This window comes from Anthonomus grandis, chromosome 15 (assembly GCF_022605725.1).
Source record: "Anthonomus grandis grandis chromosome 15, icAntGran1.3, whole genome shotgun sequence".
NCBI classification, from domain to species: Eukaryota; Metazoa; Arthropoda; class Insecta; order Coleoptera; family Curculionidae; genus Anthonomus; species Anthonomus grandis.
In genome coordinates this window covers 11,304,692-11,325,511 of record NC_065560.1, presented here as the reverse complement: position 1 = coordinate 11,325,511, position 20,820 = coordinate 11,304,692, and the positions used below count along the sequence as shown (strand labels likewise).

At 32.2% G+C, this 20,820-nt stretch overlaps 1 protein-coding gene and 1 long non-coding RNA gene across 2 annotated transcripts in view; both read left to right on the top strand.

Moving 5' to 3' along the window:
• The first annotated feature begins 2,764 nt into the window (after positions 1–2,764).
• Positions 2,765–3,405, top strand: LOC126745277 (uncharacterized). Its single transcript, XR_007663499.1, has 2 exons — positions 2,765–3,073; positions 3,128–3,405. It is a non-coding gene; the product is annotated as an uncharacterized LOC126745277 (long non-coding RNA).
• A 3,987-nt stretch (positions 3,406–7,392) lies between these two features.
• LOC126745045 (O-acyltransferase like protein-like) overlaps positions 7,393–20,820 on the top strand; it is a 68,136-nt gene continuing 54,708 nt past the window's right edge. The window contains exon 1 of the mRNA XM_050452727.1: positions 7,393–7,792. Within this exon, the coding sequence (XP_050308684.1) occupies positions 7,519–7,792 (274 nt within the window). The 5' untranslated portion in view covers positions 7,393–7,518. The remainder of the gene's footprint in view (positions 7,793–20,820) is intronic.

Genomic DNA, 20,820 nt, shown 5'->3' with positions numbered 1-20,820 from the left:
TTTTTACCATTCGTTAAGTGTGAATTAATATTCGGTTGCACAAAAATAGCCCACTAGAAATAATTATTTTTACCATATTTATATCTAAATTTAATGTCGCGCCAATATTCCGAACTTTGGGTATTTTAAAATTAAACTTACGTGAGTATTGACAATGCAATTCATTCAGCGAGCTCCACCATGTATACAGCAAGAGATTGAGAGTACCATGAAACAAAAATGTTTACGATTTACTGTATTGACCCATCTAATAAAGATTAAGTTTACTCACCGGGGAAATTCGGTCCCCTTGATTCAGTCATGTCAACAACCATCAATATATACATATCTTCTTTCTTCGAGGACTAGCTAGTGTCCCCTAAAATAGTTAACGCTACCCCAGACGATCCACTGCTGCTAAGCAGTAACTATCTCAACACTCGGAAACTAAGATAACATGTACCGAGATCTTAGAATCCAAATGTGTCAATCGAGAAGACAAGTAAGGGCCCCCTATAACTCATAAGACCAACTCGAATGAGTTGATTCCAAACTGTGCGCTTAGAGGGCATCCCTGTAGATTACTACACAATCGACCACAACCTGGTAATACCTCGCTAAACAGCGACAAACTCTGGTATACCATAAAACTCTAGCCATGGACTTATATAACAACATATAAAATATTACTCACATGTCGACATGATTTACCTGTGCACAAAACAATCGCAACCATTCTAATATCCACCTAGTGGACAAACACCACCACACCTGGTAAACTATGACCACTTTATATACATGGCTCTTCATAAGCCGAAGTGCTAGCACCCACTGCCTCTTTTACTTTTTTTGGGTCTCTTTCAATCTCTGCTTATATTGTTATTTATGTTTAGGGTATAGATTTTCAAGGATGTAAGATAATTCTCGGGCGGTTGAGACACTTTTAAACGAATACAGGGTGTTTATAAAATATACGTTTATTAAATATATTAAATTACCTTAGGATATTTTATACGAACTTTACTTCACTGAACTGACAATTGATTCTTTGAAATTTGCCTAAAAAAATAAAATTCATCAAGTTGCGTTTTATGCTATGAGTAAATCCTGTTGATAGTAAATATTTTTTATCGTTTTTTCCTTTTTTTCATACGTCTCTTTTAAAGAATTCGGTTTCAAAATCCTAACAATTTAGTCACATAAAAGTGCTTGTAGAGACTTTATTATTCTCATTGTTACCAATAAATCTCTTTACTTTCTTAAAAATAATGGTTCTACGACGGTTAGAAACAGTGCAACTCGAGCAATTAGTACGTTGGCTACAGGAGGGCCTAACTCAAGAAGAAGTTGCTAACCGACTAAATGTGTCCCATAGAAGTGTCGTGAGTCGTGCATGGAATCGCTATGTAGAGACTGGATCTGCAGCTTACAGGCATGGTAATTTCTAATCAGACTGTTAGAAGAAGATTACATGCGTCCCATTTAAGAGCCAGACGACGTGCCACACATCCACGGTTGACGGGGAACATCGTGCATGCAGAAATCGGTGGGCAATAGAACACAGTAATTGGAAGTTTCAAAACTGGAGGTCTTGTATGTTTACGGATGAGTCCAGATTTCGGCTACATGTGCGTGATGGTCGAATTTTGGTGTGGAGGGAAAGGAGACTGCGATAAAGTCCAGTGCAACGATATATTAGAATGGTCACCCGTCAAAATACCAGCATTCCACCTGCCAAACAATGTCATCCACCTTCTATTTACATTGTTTGAGAAGTAAAATGCTGGTGTTTCGACGGGTGACCATTCTAATATATCGTTGCACTGGACTTTACCATGAAAATTTGATGCCGCCCACTACCCTTTTTGGTGGTGGTTCCAAGAACATAATTGTACCATTTTTTGGTGCAATAGGCGAAGAATTCGTTTTAATCGATGATAATGCGCGCCCGCACCGTGCGAGAATTGTCAATAAGCGCATTGAATTTCATGGCATTACCAGAATGGACTGGTCACCACATTCACCCGACATGATTGCATTGAACATGTATGGGCCGAAATGTCTCGAAGATTAAACCAGCTCGAACAGCCACCTGTAACCTTAGAACAACTAGACAATCAATTACCGGAAATATTACAAAACATTCCTCAACACTACATTAACAACTTAATAAGAACTATGCCAAACAGGGTGACAGCACTAAGACGAGCCAGGGGTGGACCTACGAGGTATTAATTTTCATGACAGGACTTTGGGGCACGCATAGAGATTTATTTATTACATTTAATTTTGTTTTATTGTAAATCATTGGCAAACTAAAATTGCAGATTTTTATAATATCCACTTCGATTGTTGAGCAGTGTATATAGACTGAAATATCTAGATTGATTCCCAGCGACGCGACGCGGCTCCTTATACAATCGACTGACCATAATTCCGGAAGATTCGCTGACCTTCTAGACGGCGGTGTGCCACTTATGTCATTCCGGAATGAAGGAGAATTAACTGGGTTCTCGGCGTTTCCAATGTGGTTATAATAGGTACCCATCACGAACTTAATAAATATACCTGGATTGCCAATTCAATGAAAAGTAAATGACCACTACTAGAGGGCCGCCATTTTGCGTTATTGTATCCTTTCGAGGTTGGTCACTCTGACAAATTTCAGTTGTGCTAATTGTAGGGAAACAAAACAATTAAAGTTTTTGAGCGGTTATGCTTACAAAAATACAAAATAGATCTAGAAAGGTACATTTAAATAAGAACTTTAGATAGTTACGTTAGATCTTTGATTTTTCTTGTACTTTAAGAATTTTGTTAAAATTTATGAAAGAAAGTCATATTTCCCTAAAAAGAGACAAAGTTACTTTTTAGGGAAAGATTACTTTTTGTTTGTTTTATTATTCTGATAATCTTGAATCTTGTGAGGCTTGCGTGGGGCAAAAAGCCGCATGGGGCAAAAGTCCGAAAATGATTTTACTGATATATCCGTTGCAATTTGACAATGTCGCAACAAGTAGTTTTAGCCTTACACATGCATGTATCGACGAGACAAATATTTCTAGTTTAAATGAATAATTGTGCGAATTATAAGGTAAGTTACAGATTTGCCTGCTGTTCAAGTAATTTTTTCATCATACTATTTAAGGTGTAACTAAAAACAGATTACTTTAAATCCGCATGGGGCCAAAGTCTGCAGTCGCGCACTTACTTTAATTTCAATCCAAACATGCTCAAGAAATTGCAAAATGCAAGCAAGAAGAAGCAAAACACGATAATCAAAAGCACTTTTACAATATACTGCAATCCCACCCCCTCGGTCCAACCGATCTAGATGCCCTAGTCACCAATAAATCTTGATGCCATTTAAGTCCTTACAATTGACAATTTGGACTAGCGCATCGATGCCTAATTGAAAAAGTTAAGGTCTGTAGTCTAAGGACTACAAAAGGAAGCTGATCGTTATTTGTTGGGATTAAGTCGTAAGATTTCCTATCGAGAAATCTTGAAAAAACATCAAATATAAACTCTTTCTTCTTTATTCACATTTGAATCCGTTTGCTTATAATTCGCAAGCATATATCAGCAATTCCAGAAAGACCATCTTACAATTACCCAGTTAGGAACAGCGAGTATGATTTTTATGTTCCAACACGATGGTTAGAGTTAGCTGGAATATCTATAATTTACAATGCAAAAAAAAGCACAATTATGTGCCATTCGAAATCCAGTAAACAAGGCTTTTAAATCAAGTTGCTGGAGAGAACATTATATGCAGTACACCACCTTTTTATTTATTAACTTTATTAAACGATTCTTTCTTTTATTTAAATTTTGGACTTTTTCCTTTTTCCTGCTTTACTTAGGCTATGCGCTATAATTATATTTTATTTTACAAAGATTTATAGTATGTTTTTTTTGTATGTTTCTTTTATTATTTTATAGGCTCTGTCAAAAAAAGTTTTACATTAAAAAAATTATTAGGTTAACATGTAAGAGCAAGAATAGAATAACTAAACTAAGAGCTCTAACAGTATACCTTTACCCTTCTCGATATGATTATTGCCACCCAGAACTTGTTATCTGTTCACTCCAAGTCCGAAGCAGTATCTGAATCTTTAACAGACCACAATCTCATATATTGCCTGTTCCAAAAACCTAAAATAGTTGGCCCCAAATAAGGGGTATTATTTAGAGACTATAATAATATAAATATGACTGATTTTATTGCGGATGAATTTTTGATCCAATGAGATGACTTGTACAATAGTGTCCAAGTTGACGATAAAGTAAATATATATAATAGCAAGATCTTAAATCATTTGAATAAATATGCACCACTTAAATATAAACTCCTAGTTGAAAAGCCATTTAATCCGTGGATTACTCACAATATAAAAACTATGATTAGACTAAAAGACAAGGCTCTCAAAAAATACCAAAATTCAAAATCAGAAGCGCACTTACAGTATTACAGGCAACTAAGAAACTACACTAAGCTTGCAATTATCAGAGAAAAAATAGCATTCTTTAAGCAAGTAGCGCATCAAAGAGGAAAATAATTTTAAGTAACTGCTGGCAAGCTAAAACTAACACGTGATAAAAACCATCTATTTGAACTGCCAGAATATTTAAATAATGCTTCCCTCATTCATGATTTTTTTTTTGAGCCACTCCAATATGGCTGATTCTACATCATTAGAGCTACTAAATTTTTACAAAAATAGTAGATTTACTAATGAGATCTTTAGCATTCCTCTCTTAGACTCTGATACCTCAAGAAAAATTATTTTTAACTTAAAGTCTAACGCAACCGGTACGGATGATATATCAATAAAAGATGTAAAGTTGTGTTTGCCTTTTTGCTTAAATCCGATGTTAAATATTTTAAATTCTTGTATTGTTAATGACAGATATCCCACAATTTGGAAAAGAGCCATAATCAAACCAATTTCAAAAGTGTCATAGTCTAGAACTAAAGGATCTCAGACCAATCAGTATTTTACCTGGTATGTCGAAAATTATTGAAAAACACATTTCCATGGAGCTTGGTCATTTTGCAGAAGTCCATAAAATTTTTCCAGAATGCCAGTCAGGATTTCGCTTGGGGTACAGCACAAGTACTTGTCTTACAAAAATATTAAATGATGTTCGCTGCAGTGAGGAACACAAATCTGGCACCTGCATGGCTCTACTCGACTTTAGTAGGGCCTTTGACACGGTAAATCACGACTTGTTACTAGCGAAATTTTGACCTCTAGCAGCTTCTGACTACTATTTTGGCCTCTCAGCGAACACTGTACAATTTTTAAAAATTATTTTAACAGTCGAGAGTGTCAAGTAACCATTCCCGGAGGGGCGGGCATCACGAGGTACTCACGAGTTTCAGGCAATCTCTTGCGGGGTGCCACAAGGCTCAGTCATTTCACCTTTATTATTCTCAATTTATGTTGCGGATATGTGTAAGGTAGTCAAAGATGCTACTTTGCAACAATATGCTGACGATTCGCAAATCTATATACCAATAAATAAGGAAAATATTGAAACGACACAAAACTCCCTCATATCCGATCTAAAAAGCATTGAAACCTTCGCAAGAGACCACAATCTTAAATTAAATTCCGCAAAAACGCAAGTTAAAGTGCTAGGAAGTAAAAACATCAGAAGAGATGTTGAACATAATTTAGATATTAGCATTTCAGGTAATAAAATTCCAGTTGTTATCCAAGCAAAAAATCTCGGTATTATTATAGATAATGCACTTACTTTTGAGCCTCATAGTAAAATAAAATTAAAAGCTGCCTATTTGCGTCTCAAAAATCTATATAAGCTAAAAAAATTAATTCCCTCACTTTAGTTCTGTCTCTTTTTGATTATGGTGACACTGTATACAATAATTATTTGCTGTCACACGTAAAAAGAATGATACAAAAAGTACAAAATACCTGTCTAAGACTTTCTTTTAATATAAATGTTAGAGAACACATTACACCACATATGAATAGAGTAAATATTTTAAATATGGAAAACCGGAGAAAACTTATGTATAATTTTATTTACCGCATTATAAATAATAATAAGCCTACCTATTAAAGAAATATTTTAAGGCCTGCCAGTCATATTCGCAACACTAGACACTAGGTTTAATCACAAATTTGTAATTCCTCAGCATCATACGGCATCATTTCAACGCTCATTCTCTTTTGTTGCTGCGAACTTGTGGAACCAACTGCCGGAACAGATCAAAACACGTAGCAAGAAGGGTTTCTCAAAGCATGTCAGATTAAAGTTATGTATTATATACTTGATGAACAAGGTTCTTAAGCTTAAGAAATCCAACATGTCATTAATAACACAACATACTTCAACAGACTTCAGCGTCATATCATATTATATTATAATAATCTTTTTTTTTTCTCGCTTTTCCCGCGGCCAGGCTGCCCTTACTGTCGCCCCTCGCTCCTGCCTCTTTAATTGCTAATTTTTTGTTTTTTTTTTCATAACTTAACATTATATTTCTTGTAGTCGTTTTAAATTCTTTCATAGACTAAATACTAATGATAGTGCTTGCATCTGCCATGCATTGATTCTTTTTTTTTAGTTTAGTTTTTATATGGAATTATTTAGAAATATTTAGCTGTTTTGTTTGTTATGTATACGATAGTTCACATATGCTTTTCTTAGTATAAGGAGCATGTGAAGCGGTTTTTTTTTATAATCGATAAACTGTCCTTTTTGTCATAATTTTTTTTCCAAAAAAGGTATTCTTTTTTTTTTATTTTGACAAATAAACGATTTGTATTGTATTTGTATAAATAAAACCTAAGGTAATCGTAAAAATAATTGAACTAAAAGTTAAAATGGTAGAAATAAAAGGCGTTAAAACAGTTCAAGTATGAGTAAATTCATTTAATTGAAGAGTTAAGTGATATAGAATGTGATATGACATAGAAGTTAAAATGGTAGATGTTTCAGGCTGTCCCCACAACAAGAAATCAAGAGAATAAAAGTCGGGTGATCTCGCAGGCCATTCGATAGCACCTTTTTCCCAACGGTTTTTGATGCGTATAATATCCTAAAATGTTACCTAATATTTATTTCAGTGTCCTAATGAAGCAAACAAGTTTTCCGAAACTTGCGCTATTTAAAACTACAGTAGGCTTTTAATTTCATCGATTCTAAGGAACCCAACAATATACTTTGGTATTGATGTATTATTTCTTTTAATAAATACTGATTTTACAAAATCAAAATATCCTCATTTCAAATAAAAAAAATATTTATTAACGACAACTTGCTGTAATACCCATCATATAGTTAGCTTAGCATGTTGTACTGTCCGCAGTCGCGCAACCATATGGGCCCCCTCTACCCAACCAATACCACATCATTCAAATATACCCGAAGATATTGCATAAAGTTAATTATTTCCCTTCTGACATGCCTTAAATCGGTCCCAACTGTAAACTTTGACTTTGTCGCGTTCGCTTGTGAAGTTAATTAATAATGATATATTGCCCGTAAAAATAAAATCACAAAATGCGTCAATTTTCATTTCCGTTTTTGGCGATCCTGTACTTCGTGGTAACGAACATAAAATGCGCGGAAAAATCGACGATCTTGAACCGGGAAAGCCGGCTTTTTGAACTTAGCGAGTTAAAGAACGTTTTTAATTTTTCCGATTTTTCCGAGAATGTTATTAATGGGTCGCGGTTGAACTTGACGGAGAGTGAGTTGCGGGTAGAGTTGACTGAAGAACGGGAGGAGGCCGGCAGGAAGTGTTTGAAAAATGTTACTCACTGTATGGAAGAAGGTAAAAAAATGCGTTATGAGTATTTTATATTACTAAATAAATATTGCCATTGAAATTAGTTTTTCTGGTAAATAAGATGGTCTTATTTCAAATGCTAATCAAGAAGTGATAAGTAAGAGAACTGGCATATAGTTATGATCAAGAGAATTAAGAATTAATTAACTTTTAGGGATTTATTATGATTAATTAATTAAAATTTGATAACATTGGTAAATTCATTAAGAAAATATTAAAATAATTTTAATGCTAAATATGATGAGGATATATTTTTTTTTAAATATAATTAAATATCTTGGAAATTTTTTAATTGAAACATTCATAAAAAATACTAGTAATATACTATGTACTAACCATTTAAATACTTAATAATATATTAGGAATAATTGTATGCCATATAAATTTGTTTAAATATTTGACCATCTATAATTTTTTTTTAAATTTTTTAAATGGTATTTAATTTTCATTTACACGGTTTTAAAACTAAACATAATATCGTTTTTATTTAAGTAATCGTTTAAGAAATTACGTCATTACAAATAAAAATTTCGTTGAATTGTGTAACTATGACTTTGAGTATTTATATTTCTATTAAACAAAAACCTCAAAAAAGTTTTTCTTGGGTAAAAAGGTCGTGTAAAAATATACTCTGGAAGAAAACCCTGAAACTTTATTACATTAGAAATTAATTAAACTTTTATGGGACACTATTCTCGATAAAATAATTATTAGGATATTAAATAAAATATACAGAGTGTCCTAGAAAAAAGTTGTCAATTTTGATGCTTATTCTAAATCCTTTTGCAGCGTTGCAAAAATGTTTATTAGCTCGTGAATTACAGGGTGATTTATAAAAAACGCCGAATTTAATTTTAATTATTATTTTTAAAACTATTGATTTTAGAAATTTACTTTTAATTACAAAGTTTTATAATTTTTTGTGCCCTACAAAACTTTAGCTTTAATTTTTTTTTATGACGTTTGGCAATGGGCATCATCTTTTATTTTTAATACGAGCCTTCATTATTCTATAACTTATTTTAAAAGCATTTTTTATTCCCTTTAAAATGATGTATTTCATCCGTACGTCTCCCAATATTTTGACGTATTAACAACCATCATCAGGAATTTTTCCCTAATGCGGGCCTGATTTTTTTAAATTGTAAATTAGACAGTAACAAGTTTATTTTTTTGGTTGTTATTTAAAAATGTTTATAAACACTAAAATAATATAAAAGTGGTAATATTAATAATAATTCCTAATTAGACACAAAATGACTTATGTTTTTTAAATAACCTTTAAAGAGTGTACAATTTCTTTAGCTGTCATCAATTTATTTATTCAGTAATCATCTGCTAAATAACATTATTGCTACTAAATGTTAAACATCAATATTAAAAGGAGGTAGGGGGATTATGGGGAATATTGACCACTTAAGAAAAAATAATTTCTATTAATAATAAATTAGGTATTGGGTCCTAATTTTCTCAAAAAAATATTAGTTTTGGGAATAGGAAAATAATGCATAAGTAGCAAAACATGTTGTAAAAAAGTTTATTGAAAAAAATAGTGTTACCATATCTGGTCGATATTAACCATATGCGTGGGGTAATATCGACCACCTGGTCGGCTAATATCGACCGTGCAATATAAAACGAGAAAAACAGTATAAACGCCTTTGTTTGCTTATAACGTTTAATAGGTATAAAATAAACATAATTCTGAAAAACAAATTACCTTATAAACTAAATAAACCTTAATATAATATACTCAAATAAACACTGAAAATATACCACTTTGTACTTTCTTTGTATTCTTTTTTTCTTCGTTCTGATTACCAGTGCTTATTATTTTTCTTTTTGTTCCTTTAGTTTCTACTTCTTTCTTTCTGGCTTTCATTTTGTCCTTAACTTCCAATTCTTCTTTGCTGAGAGTTGAAGTAAAGAATTGAGTGTGCTCTTTATTTCGATTATTATTAAAAATTATTATTAAAAATGATTATTAAAAAGCTTAGCATTGGTTGAATATCTTCAAAGGAGATAGTTGTATCAATGGTCCTGCCTGGTTCATTATCGGTGTCCTCATCGGTGAAAGAGATTAGACTTGCTTCCGAATCGCTGGAATTACTATCACTTTTATTTTGCTGTGGCTTCTTGAACTGACACAATCCAGATGGCCCTGGTTGAGGTTCGTTCATATCAGTAGTTGATGGGCATAAGTTTTTTTTCTTTGTCGATATTGTTATGTTTCTTGCCTAATGTTTTGTGTTTTACTTTTTCTTGTGTTTCGTTTCCTTCATCTTCTTCAATGACAATAAATTCTTCTTCATTTATTACCTCTCGATTCATTGGGAATATTCCTGTGGTCTTAAGTCCTTTTACACCTTTTTCTATTGTAGCTGTTTTATTGTATGCTTTTATTATCTGTATGATTAATTTTTTGATAGTTTTGAGCCTTTAAAAAATAATCACACTCACGATTATACGCGGTTTTTAAGGGCCCAAAAAAGCAAACATCTAATGGCTGCAACCTGTGTGATGTGTGAGGAGGTAGGGTTACTATGTCTATTCCATTTTCTCTACAAAAGTTGTAGACATTTAATGTGCAATGGCTGCAATGGTTGTCGATAATAAGTAAGACCCTATCATTAATTGAGCACTTAGTGTGTGTAGCAAAATGTTAAAGCCATTCCAAAAAGAGATCTTCATTGATCCACCCATTTTTAGAATTTTTGTAAATTGCATTTACTGGGTCATTTTTCGTAAGCTCATACTGCCAAATATAAACATAGGGGGAATATAGTCCCTCGCAGCACTCATGGCACAAAGCACAGTAACTAGTTGGCCACGCTCCCCACTCGTAATGGCGCCAACTTGACGTTATCCTTTGACAGCTAGAATTTTGGGAGGAATATGAACAGGAGTTATTCCAGTTTCATCTGCATTGTAAATGCGGTCAGCTCTAAATTTATGCGTTTCATACGCTTGAGAGAGATTCGTAAAAAATAAATCAACTTCTTTCTTGTTAAATCCCTTAACTCGATTTAGCGATGTACTTTCAAGGAGAAGGAGGAAGTCTTCTAAGGGAGATCTGAGGAGGACGTTTCAAGAAACCATAATACCAATCATTGCCACATACTCCTTTTTCTTTATTTAAGTTATTAGGTATATTATGAGATTGTGCAAATTGAAACGCAATTTTCTTGACTTGAAACCTAGACAACCCATAAAACATTTTAGACATTTTAATTATATAGTTTGCTAGGTCTTCCTCTTGAACAGGACTTAATACTGTCTGCCTTCCAAGGAGCTTTTTTACATTATCAACTTTTTCCCTAAGACGGTCGGTCTTGTAGAGTTCCATAGGGCACATTATAGGTTCTGGCGGCCTTTCTTATGCCTAAAGTATTATTTTGAACGGCATTAATGGCTGATGTCATGTCTTTAATATTCCAGGAAGCTCGATTAGTTTTCCTGTGGTATTTAAAAGGCATGTTGAAACAAATCTATTAAGAGAAAAAAAAAATTGTTAATAATCTGGTAAAACCAACCAACGTCGGGTAAAACCGATCAGTATGGTCGATTGTACCCGACATTATAGTCTGATTACATTAACCTAACCTACAAAAAATCAAAAAGATTTACATGAAAAATGTATAAAATCTATACTTCAAAAGGTGTTATCTAAAATATAGTATCAAAAAAATGCACTATTTTATAATGATTTTAACATATTTACCTATTTTGTAGGACAAAAATAATACATCAACACGCTGGAAAAACAACTTTAACTTACCACAGACCCTAAACATTAGATAAAGTGGTGGCCACAATACTGGCTTCTAGATTACGCAAGCGGTCATAGGTGTCGCTATAGTAAAATTGTTTTAAAGGTTTTTTTAAAATTAAAAATGGCCTGGTCGGTATTGCCTGTCTGGTCGGTTTTCGCCATATTACCCCTATTTAAAAAATAAATTTTACAACAATGATCTGACTAACTTTATAATAAATTTATTTTTATTAACTAATATAATAATGAACAAAAATCAATATTTAAAATAAATAATATGTAGGTACATAATTATGAAATAAATTGTTATTAACCTAGGTGTTCAAAATGACCACCATTATTTTGTAAGCATTTTCGCGCATTGGTTACAATTTTTCTTTGAATGTTCCTTAACATTCGTAGAGAAATTTTATAGCACGCTTCTCTTATTTTTAAACTGAAGTTTTAAACTAAGTTCTCTAAATTTTTGAGGCATAGTTTGATAAACCTGATCTCCATATGGAAAAATCCATGGGTGTTATATCAGGCGATCTTGCGGGCCAATTTATAGGACCGTTATTACGAATCCAACGATGTGGTTTAAAATTATTCAAAAATCTTGTAGTAACTATTTTAGTAATTCAAACAATATTAACATGAATAACAACTGACGCGAAAGCATGATGACTTTTGTCAAGAATATTACTTTTGTTTGCTTACCATGACAACGCAGACTTCAACGTTACTCATGAACTATTAATATAATATTCATGCATACACTTCAATTTCTTTTATATTATAATTTAAATTTCTTCATTCAGGGCGAACAGTGGCATATCGTTTCATAGACATATCGGGACAAAATTACTGTCCATAATTCAACATTGTTGTTTTTAGGTTTTTAGGAAAGCACTCTATAAGGCATATTTTACATATAAGGCATCTTATCGTTAAATAGGTCATAAGTAAGTAACAATTATGATGTTGTTTTACATTGCAAACAGGAATATGTGTATATACGCAGCAATAATATAATGATCAAAAACTATACTAAGATAGCTTCCATTATAAAAAAAATTTAAAACAATAACAAATTCTTTGTCACATTTTTTTTTACGGAATACACTGGCACAAAAGGGAAAACGCTATGAAACTCGAGTATTACGAATAGCGTCAGAGCTACAAAGGTATCTGTGGATTTTTTTTTAAGTTCCTCAAGTTGTAATGTTCGGGAAAGACGTGCTTTGGGTGTTGATTCCACAGACTTGCACATCTCCATAAAAGGAATCCCGATAAAGCGACGTTCTAGGCATCTGCAGATTCACTCGATATTCATGAGTCGCATCTGCCTGTCGAGTAGATCTTGCGTTTATAGCTATAAATGGAATGACAAGAGCATTTACTGTGATGGTATCGATAAAACAAAGTGAGACCCACCATTCTCCTTCTATGTGCCAAACTATCCAAGCTTCCTGATCTCTCGATTTCCCATAAGACGTATGGCCCTCTTCTGGATGGAATCAAGTGGCTTTAAAGTATGTTTGGGTGGCGAGCAATACTCAAAAGATGGACAAATCTAAGGCTTGCAACGCTTTAAAAGCTGTTGCAATGTCATTTTAAATAGAGCCTTAAGTTTTTGAACTGAAGACATCTGGTCGGGCGATTTGAAGGAAGACACCATCAGCAAAGCTGTAAATTGGATTAGAAGTCTTGTCGAGAAGGTCGTTGATATATAACACGAAGAGGATAGGGGAAAACGTGCATGCAAAGAGACACCAGCTATAGTTTAAAACCTCTGTGAGGTGTGTCCATTTACAATAAATTGGTTGGATGGGTTCTCGAGGAAGCTTCTACAAGCAACGAGACTTAGCGGGAAATCATAAGAACAGTTTGCTTAAGAGATTTTTATGCCGAAGACTTTTGGGATATTCAGAGCTATGGCATAGGATTCACCATTTTTCTAGATATCTTTGGTCCAAATATGCATAGGTTAACAGATCGCCAGTAGACCTGTCTTTTCGAAAATCATACTAACGGTAATTTAAAATTTGCTAGTTAACAGTTTCTCCATTACTTTAAATCATTAAAAAAAAAAAAAATTAGATGGTTTATTTGGGAATACCTATTCATTTTTGCATCGTGTTGCCCTGGTTATCCACCTTTGGCTGGTGTTTTTTGCTGCCCTTCCTTCTCTCTGCCTATTGCACAAATGGTACCTATATTAATGTAATTGATATAGTGAATTATTATTTGTTTTTAGCTTTTACAAGTTTTTAGGGTTTAATAACTTATTTTCTAAATAATTATAACTGGGCAAGCCTTGATTCTTGTTTTAGTTGTAATTAGTTTAGTATGTTTTAACGGTCTGAGCAGCACATGCGCGCTAGCTCGTGTATGTGTTATCGGTTGTTTTTATAATCGCAGTTCAGTCCGCATTACCCTTAGGACTGTGTAAATTCTTGTAATAAAAAAAATGTAGTTTTCTATGTACAATGTTTAAGTGGTAATAAAATTTTTTTGAATTTTAAATTTGAATTTGAATTTACCTTGCTGGGACTAAAGTAATCTGACTGTAATTAATAGGAACAATCTTTTTTCTTTTTTTGGGTATCGGTTGAATCCGCGCAAGTTTTCAGTCTCCAGAAACAGACCTCTTTATAAGACATAAACTGAGATAGTAGGACTAAGAATTAATACACTTAATTACACGCCTGTTTTAAAGAATAATAATCATTATTTTCGATTGGGACGTTTTATTATTATAAATTTATTTCCATACTTTTATACTCTGATTTCAACATCGTAGATGGACTATTTTTGATTTCAAAGTACGCACTATGGTTTCAGAATAGGCTGGTACTAAGGGCAATTTCACATTTCAGTAACTTTTTTGTTAAGTTGCTAATAGCAAAAAAGCTTTTAATATATTATTATGCAACTACATAATCTAAAGTTTTAGTACTATATCCATAACGGTTCAAGTTGGAAATTCCTAAATAATTTTTTTGACTTCGCTGAACGTTTAACTTATTAGATTCAATTGATAGGCGTGTTTTTATATAATACTTAGCCCATCATTCCTTAAAGTTTATAACATCATTAAATTAAATTACTGTAACCTTCCTTTGAGCACTTTAAAAAAGTGTACTTATGAAGTCCAAAAATTCTATCAATTTTTTTGTGTGTCTCTTTATCACGCCAAAGTTCCTATCACAAGGTAAGAAGGAATGCTCGTATTGGCCAAAATGTTCATTTTTGCTAAAAACAGAGCCTAAAAATAGCTTGATTCTCGTACTGGCTGATACGTGAACTATTACAAAAAATGTATAAAAAATTATTTACCGTCAGTTGAGTTTTGTAGAAGTCTTCTTGCAGATATATGCATATGGTAAATAAACATTCTGCATTTAATCAAACACCAGTCTCGCCTGAAAGCTAGTTAACAACGAATCAGACCTCGAGCAAGTTTATAAGTTAAATCCAAATCAAACTATTCGCAAAGTCAAATACACTTAATGTTATTTTTATTATTAATTTCTTAAAAGGGCGAGTAACTGAATTTCGGTCCTTTCTGCATTAAACGAATATTTCCTCGCATATAAATACAATGAGGTTATAATGCTACTTCCTTCCTATCTACACCAAACATTTAAGGTTTGATTCAATGCTAAACCTCTGGGGTAAAGAAAAAAAGTGTGTTTGCTTGTAACATCTGATGATACAATGATGTAGTAAACACTTTAGAATCTCATAAGAATTTGTCGTTTATTTTGACAGGCATAAAACAATACTACTGTTTATCTTTAATAAAATACGAAACGCTTTTTTTTTAATTAAATTTTATAATAAACTCTATAAAGAAGTCAATATTTAAAGTTAAATGGATCCAGATAACGTACATTAGAGAAAAAGGCAATAACATGCCAACGCTGCTCGATCGCATTGTTGATTTCACCGACACAAGGAATCTTCACCAGTGACGTCGCCAAAAATATTTACATGATAAATATTTATTAATAATAGATTATGCTTTAAAATTATAAACAATATTACCGTTTATGAACTTTTTATGCGTTCCTTTAAAGTAGGAACTTCAAAAGAGTAAAAGTACCTAATAGAAAGCATTTTTATGGAAATTAAATATTCTATAATTATAATAATATCTTAATAAGTTTTTATTTCGATTTATTTTTATGGTCCCCTATTATACTATTGAGGCCCAAAATTTTACTATCGTAACAATTGACATAAACGCTCAGATGAGATCTTTTGTCTTTTTTAACCAAAAACTATAGAAAAAACACAGAACTTCACAAATGCTGAATGTAAAAATAAAGCCGTTTGACCAGATCAATCAGCTTTTGCTTGCGATTTTGCCATTTCAAATTTTTTAGAAGCGGTTTTAGGAATAATAATAGTAATTTTTTTTTTTTTGATTTAAAGATGTTATTTTCGCCCTTAGAATACGATATACCTATTTCTACTTTTTAATTTGAATCCAAAATCTAAGGTCAATAAGTTAAATTATCATTATTATATGTGTTTATATCTAGCTGATAATTTCCTTTTTTGAAAACGTGTGTAAACTTAGTAACAGAGAATCGGTGAATGTGTTTGTAAACAAAACATCTCCTTTGCCCCTGAGCACGGGTTGAACTCAAACAAACCTGTTGTTTACTAATTCTAGTCTTTCAATATTCTAAGGTCCCAATTCAATAATGGCATGATGATTTTTAACTTATAATCCGAAATAATCCTTGAACAGTAGAAATGATTACAACTTCTGACTTTCTACTCTTTTTTGCAATAGCTAAATGCAAAATGCTATTTGTGAAGCACAATGCACAGGAAGCAAACCTTGAACTCTTTGTTTGGATAAGGATAAAACTGATATACCTTCCAGATTTGTATGTGATTTGCTTTTTCCTCTAAAGCAATTTATCTAGTACCAATACCAGGTTCTTTATTAAAATGCTAAAGCACAGGCTCCTCAAAATCATCGTCACCATCCACTTTTTAAATTCAAACATTCTGTTTCGCACAATCAATAATACATTTTCTGAAGCAATTTTTCTTCCAAAAATGCAGATAAGTCATTTTCTTGATTTAAGTATTTCATCTTAACAATGTATTTAAAATTTACGAAACACTAACACAATTCACTTATAACAACGTGCCACCTGTCAAATAGCCAATCCTATTGATTCTTATAAATTTTAAATCCAAAATTGTTGCTTCCTACGAATTAGGCCTTTCCATGCCAAATTTTTAATCAATAAAAAAGTTGAAGCAAAAAGTGCTACGTCCTATACCTCACTTGCATGGAGAAATATTGTATAATATTATGTAAATAATATTTAATATATATTTTTTGCATATAAGTGAAAATTTGCTTCTAGTTAGTTTATATTCTCGTTTAAAATTTAAAATTTCATTAAAATTTGGATTTTGGGTATGCATCTTCGACCTCGCATATAATTTTAGCATTCCTGTTATCTTGAATTTTTTTTTTCCAGTCTGCAGCCTGAAGTATTATTAGGCCTTTTTTATATAAGCTTTCTATCTCAAATAATATAGAGAAACATCCGTTGCAATTTAGTACTGAAATACCAACCGGTATAAAAAAGTTAAAAAATGTAAATGTTAATTTTGTGATAAATTACTGTCATATTCTGTATGACTCTTAGTAAAATTATATTTATTTATAAGTTTTTTATTCTTAATAATATCTTGCGAAATTCATGCTTAAAATGAAAATACCCAAAAATCACTACACATTAAAATACAATGTTTTATTAATTTATTGACGGCATGTTTTATTTTTTCGCATATAAGAATCTTGTTGTGCCAAATACTACTAAAAAGCAGATTTCAATAAAACATTTTCTTTCCAAGTACAAACCCAAAGAGGTCAAGGAACGTATAATTTGGTTAAAATGTTCACTCGTTCAACAAAATTTATTTTTGAAATAAGTATTATGTTAAAATGACGCCCCGTTTCCATGGAATCATATTACAAAAACATTTTTTTGTAGCAATTGCGTTTTAATTGCATAATATCAAATTATATGTTATTAGTTCTGGATCATAAGGGGCATGAATTCTTTATAAATAAATTAAGTTCAGTTTAAAATTGAATATAACTGTTAATTCTAATTTTTAAATATTTGCATATGGGTTTATCGGCATATTAGCAAAATTAACATAAAATTTGATTATTACAGTAATCTTAGCGGTTTCTTTTATAAAAATGAAAATGGGTCTTGCTAAAGGGGATCATCATGTTAATTTTATTAGGTGCTTAAATATAGTTACTGATTTAATATTAGTGTCAAAGGAAATTTGCCATTTACCGTTATTAACAAAAATACTAATTTTTGTGCTACTTATTCTTACGATTCTTATAACCAAGACAATAATTGCATGCTTTTGTTCTCACATTAGCATAAAATCAATAGCCTTCAGCGATAATATAATTGCTATTAATTTATTTAGACTTTTACTCATTTATCTCGTTTTCTAGCACTCTAAGGACATAACAAAAAAACTGGTGATAATGACATTCACCTAGATCAAGCTACATAATCAATAAGTCAATGTTATGTATTATGCAAAAGCCTCTTATGTGGTTAAGAGTAAATTAAACAAAACTTTCAGTTTAATTTTATGCAAGAAAAACTATTGCTAGAGGTATATCATAATTCGTCAAATATCCGTTAATAATTAGTTTGTAGTTCGACTTTACTTTGCCAATATGCAAATTGGTTATAAAAAAAAATGTGATGTGTGCATTTTTTCAATTTATGATTTAGCAATTTTATCAATGGAATAGTAAATAGTTTGATGTTTAATCTTTAATAACAAGTAGAAGATGGGATCTAGTTAAAGAACTTTACCGGTGGATTGAGCGTGGCTGTGAATTTGTTTCGCCACCTAGAAGTCCAGACTTAAAAAACCCTCTAGACCTCTATGGTCACACATGAAGGACATGGTTTACAAAGATACAATTAATTCCATCCAAGAATTACAACAGAAAATTCAAGAAGCTGCTAATATTATCAAAAATAATTGAAAAATGTTATTTAATATTCATAGATCTTTAAGGACATGCCTTACAAAGTGTATGGTGGGAGGCGGGCATTTTGAGCATTTACTTTGAAGTTTTCCTTTAATATTGTTATTTGGTGTCTATTGTTGTTACCCAGCATAGTAGTAATTTAGAAGAATAAATTTCTATTAAGCCAATGTAATAACGGTGACTTAGGATTTTTTACGCTAAATGTTTAAAATACAAAAAACTTAAAAACTGATAGAGTTATATGAAATAAACAAAAGTACCTTTTTTATTCAAAATTGAACTGCCTTTTAGATTTTCTATACGTTTTAGCCATAACTCATGAGGCAAAAAAGATATATTGTAATTTACGTATGTAAAAGGTGTAATAAACGCCCTGTATAAATAATGTTAAATTCACCACAAAATCCGTAATTTTCATGTCACACCATATAAAGTCGCCAATTTTATTTATTTAATAGATGGGATCAACCCCATTACAAAAAAAAATATTACAAAGTTCAATAGTTACACCTAACCATAACTTAAAATAGCTAAAATACAAATATGTTTTTACAGGCAAACCAACATAAAATCAACAGAAGAGTTTACACAATCTCTCTAATTTGATTCCTAAAACTAAACAAGCCAATGCCCACAACTTCAATATCCTCATGGTTAATAATATTTAAGGTTCTTTCGATAGGGGAGTGAGTGGCATAGTTGGTACTGTGCAAAGGCAAAGCAAATAGTCGGTTTCGTCTTAAGAGTCTTGAGGGGACATTGAAGGTAATTCTACTGAGAAGGTCGGGGCATAAAATCAGACCATTAAGAAGCTTAAATACAAAGGTTAAATCACCACGAATACGTCTTTCTCTCAATGTTGTCATAGCCATCATAAACATGATCGTTCGGTATTTCCAAATTTCATTTAAATAGACAAAATCTTAAAAACTTATTCTGAATCCTTTCAAGGGCCAGACAGCTGTTCATGTAATAGGGGGACCATATCATTGAGCCATACTCCGATAAAGAAACCACCAAAGACATGTATACTCTCTTACAGGTCTCGACTGATAGCTCTCTACAGTTACGCAGAACAAAACCCAGAACCCTGGAGGACCTAACCACTATATTATTTATGTGTATATTAAAATTTAAATGATCGTCAAAATAAATGCCAAGATCCTTGATTGTATCAGAATACTGAACAGGGCTTCCCTCTTTATTGTATGATGTTACAACTTTTTTACTTCTTTTGTGAAAACTAATATAATTACATTTCTTTATGTTTAAGAATAAGATATTATTGACACACCAATCATTTAGCCTATTCAGGTCATTCTGTAACAAAATTTGGTCTTTGGGAGTCTGATTACTCTATAAAATTTCAGGTCATCTGCAAACAATAAAGAGGCACTATTTTCAAAACATGTAGCTATATCATTAATGAAAATGTTAATGAGCAATGGTGAGCAGTGTCCACCCTGAGGTACACCAGAACATACATTGATATTGCTGGATCTAGCACTACCCAATCTAACCTGCTGAGTCCGGTCTGATAAGAAGCTTGTGAACCAGGCAACTATATGATTGGAGAAACCAAACACTCTAAGTTTCTCCTGCAAGATTCTGTGATCGACTCTATCAAAAGCCTTGGAGAAGTCTGTATAAATCACATCCATTTGACATCCCCTCTCCAAGGCATCCAACAGATCCTGCTGATAGATCAACAAGTTAGTGATCGTAGATCTGCCCGAACTAAACCCATGCTGCTGATTGAGCAACAGCTTCTTGCAATAGAAATAAATTTGGTCGTAGATAAGACTGTCCAACAGTTTTGGAATGGCCGATTGGATGCAAACGCCCCTATAGTTGCCTATTTGGTCATTATCAACTGATTTAAATATTGGTACCACAAAACTATGCTTCCATAATGACTGAACAAAGAGTGCTGAGCCAAGGGATTTCTGAAAAAGGAAGAATAGAGGGCGAGAAACAGTACAGACACATTTTTGTAAAAAATAGTTTGGTATCCCATCAGGACCTAAACTAACTTTGGCCTTTAATTTTAAAATTTTATCAAAAATCAAACCAACAGACAGTTGGGGATTAGGAATTGTCATATTTTCTCCCACCTGTTGACCCATATAATAATTGTTATTTATATTAGTATTGTAGACAGTTGAAAAAAACTGGGCAAAACCC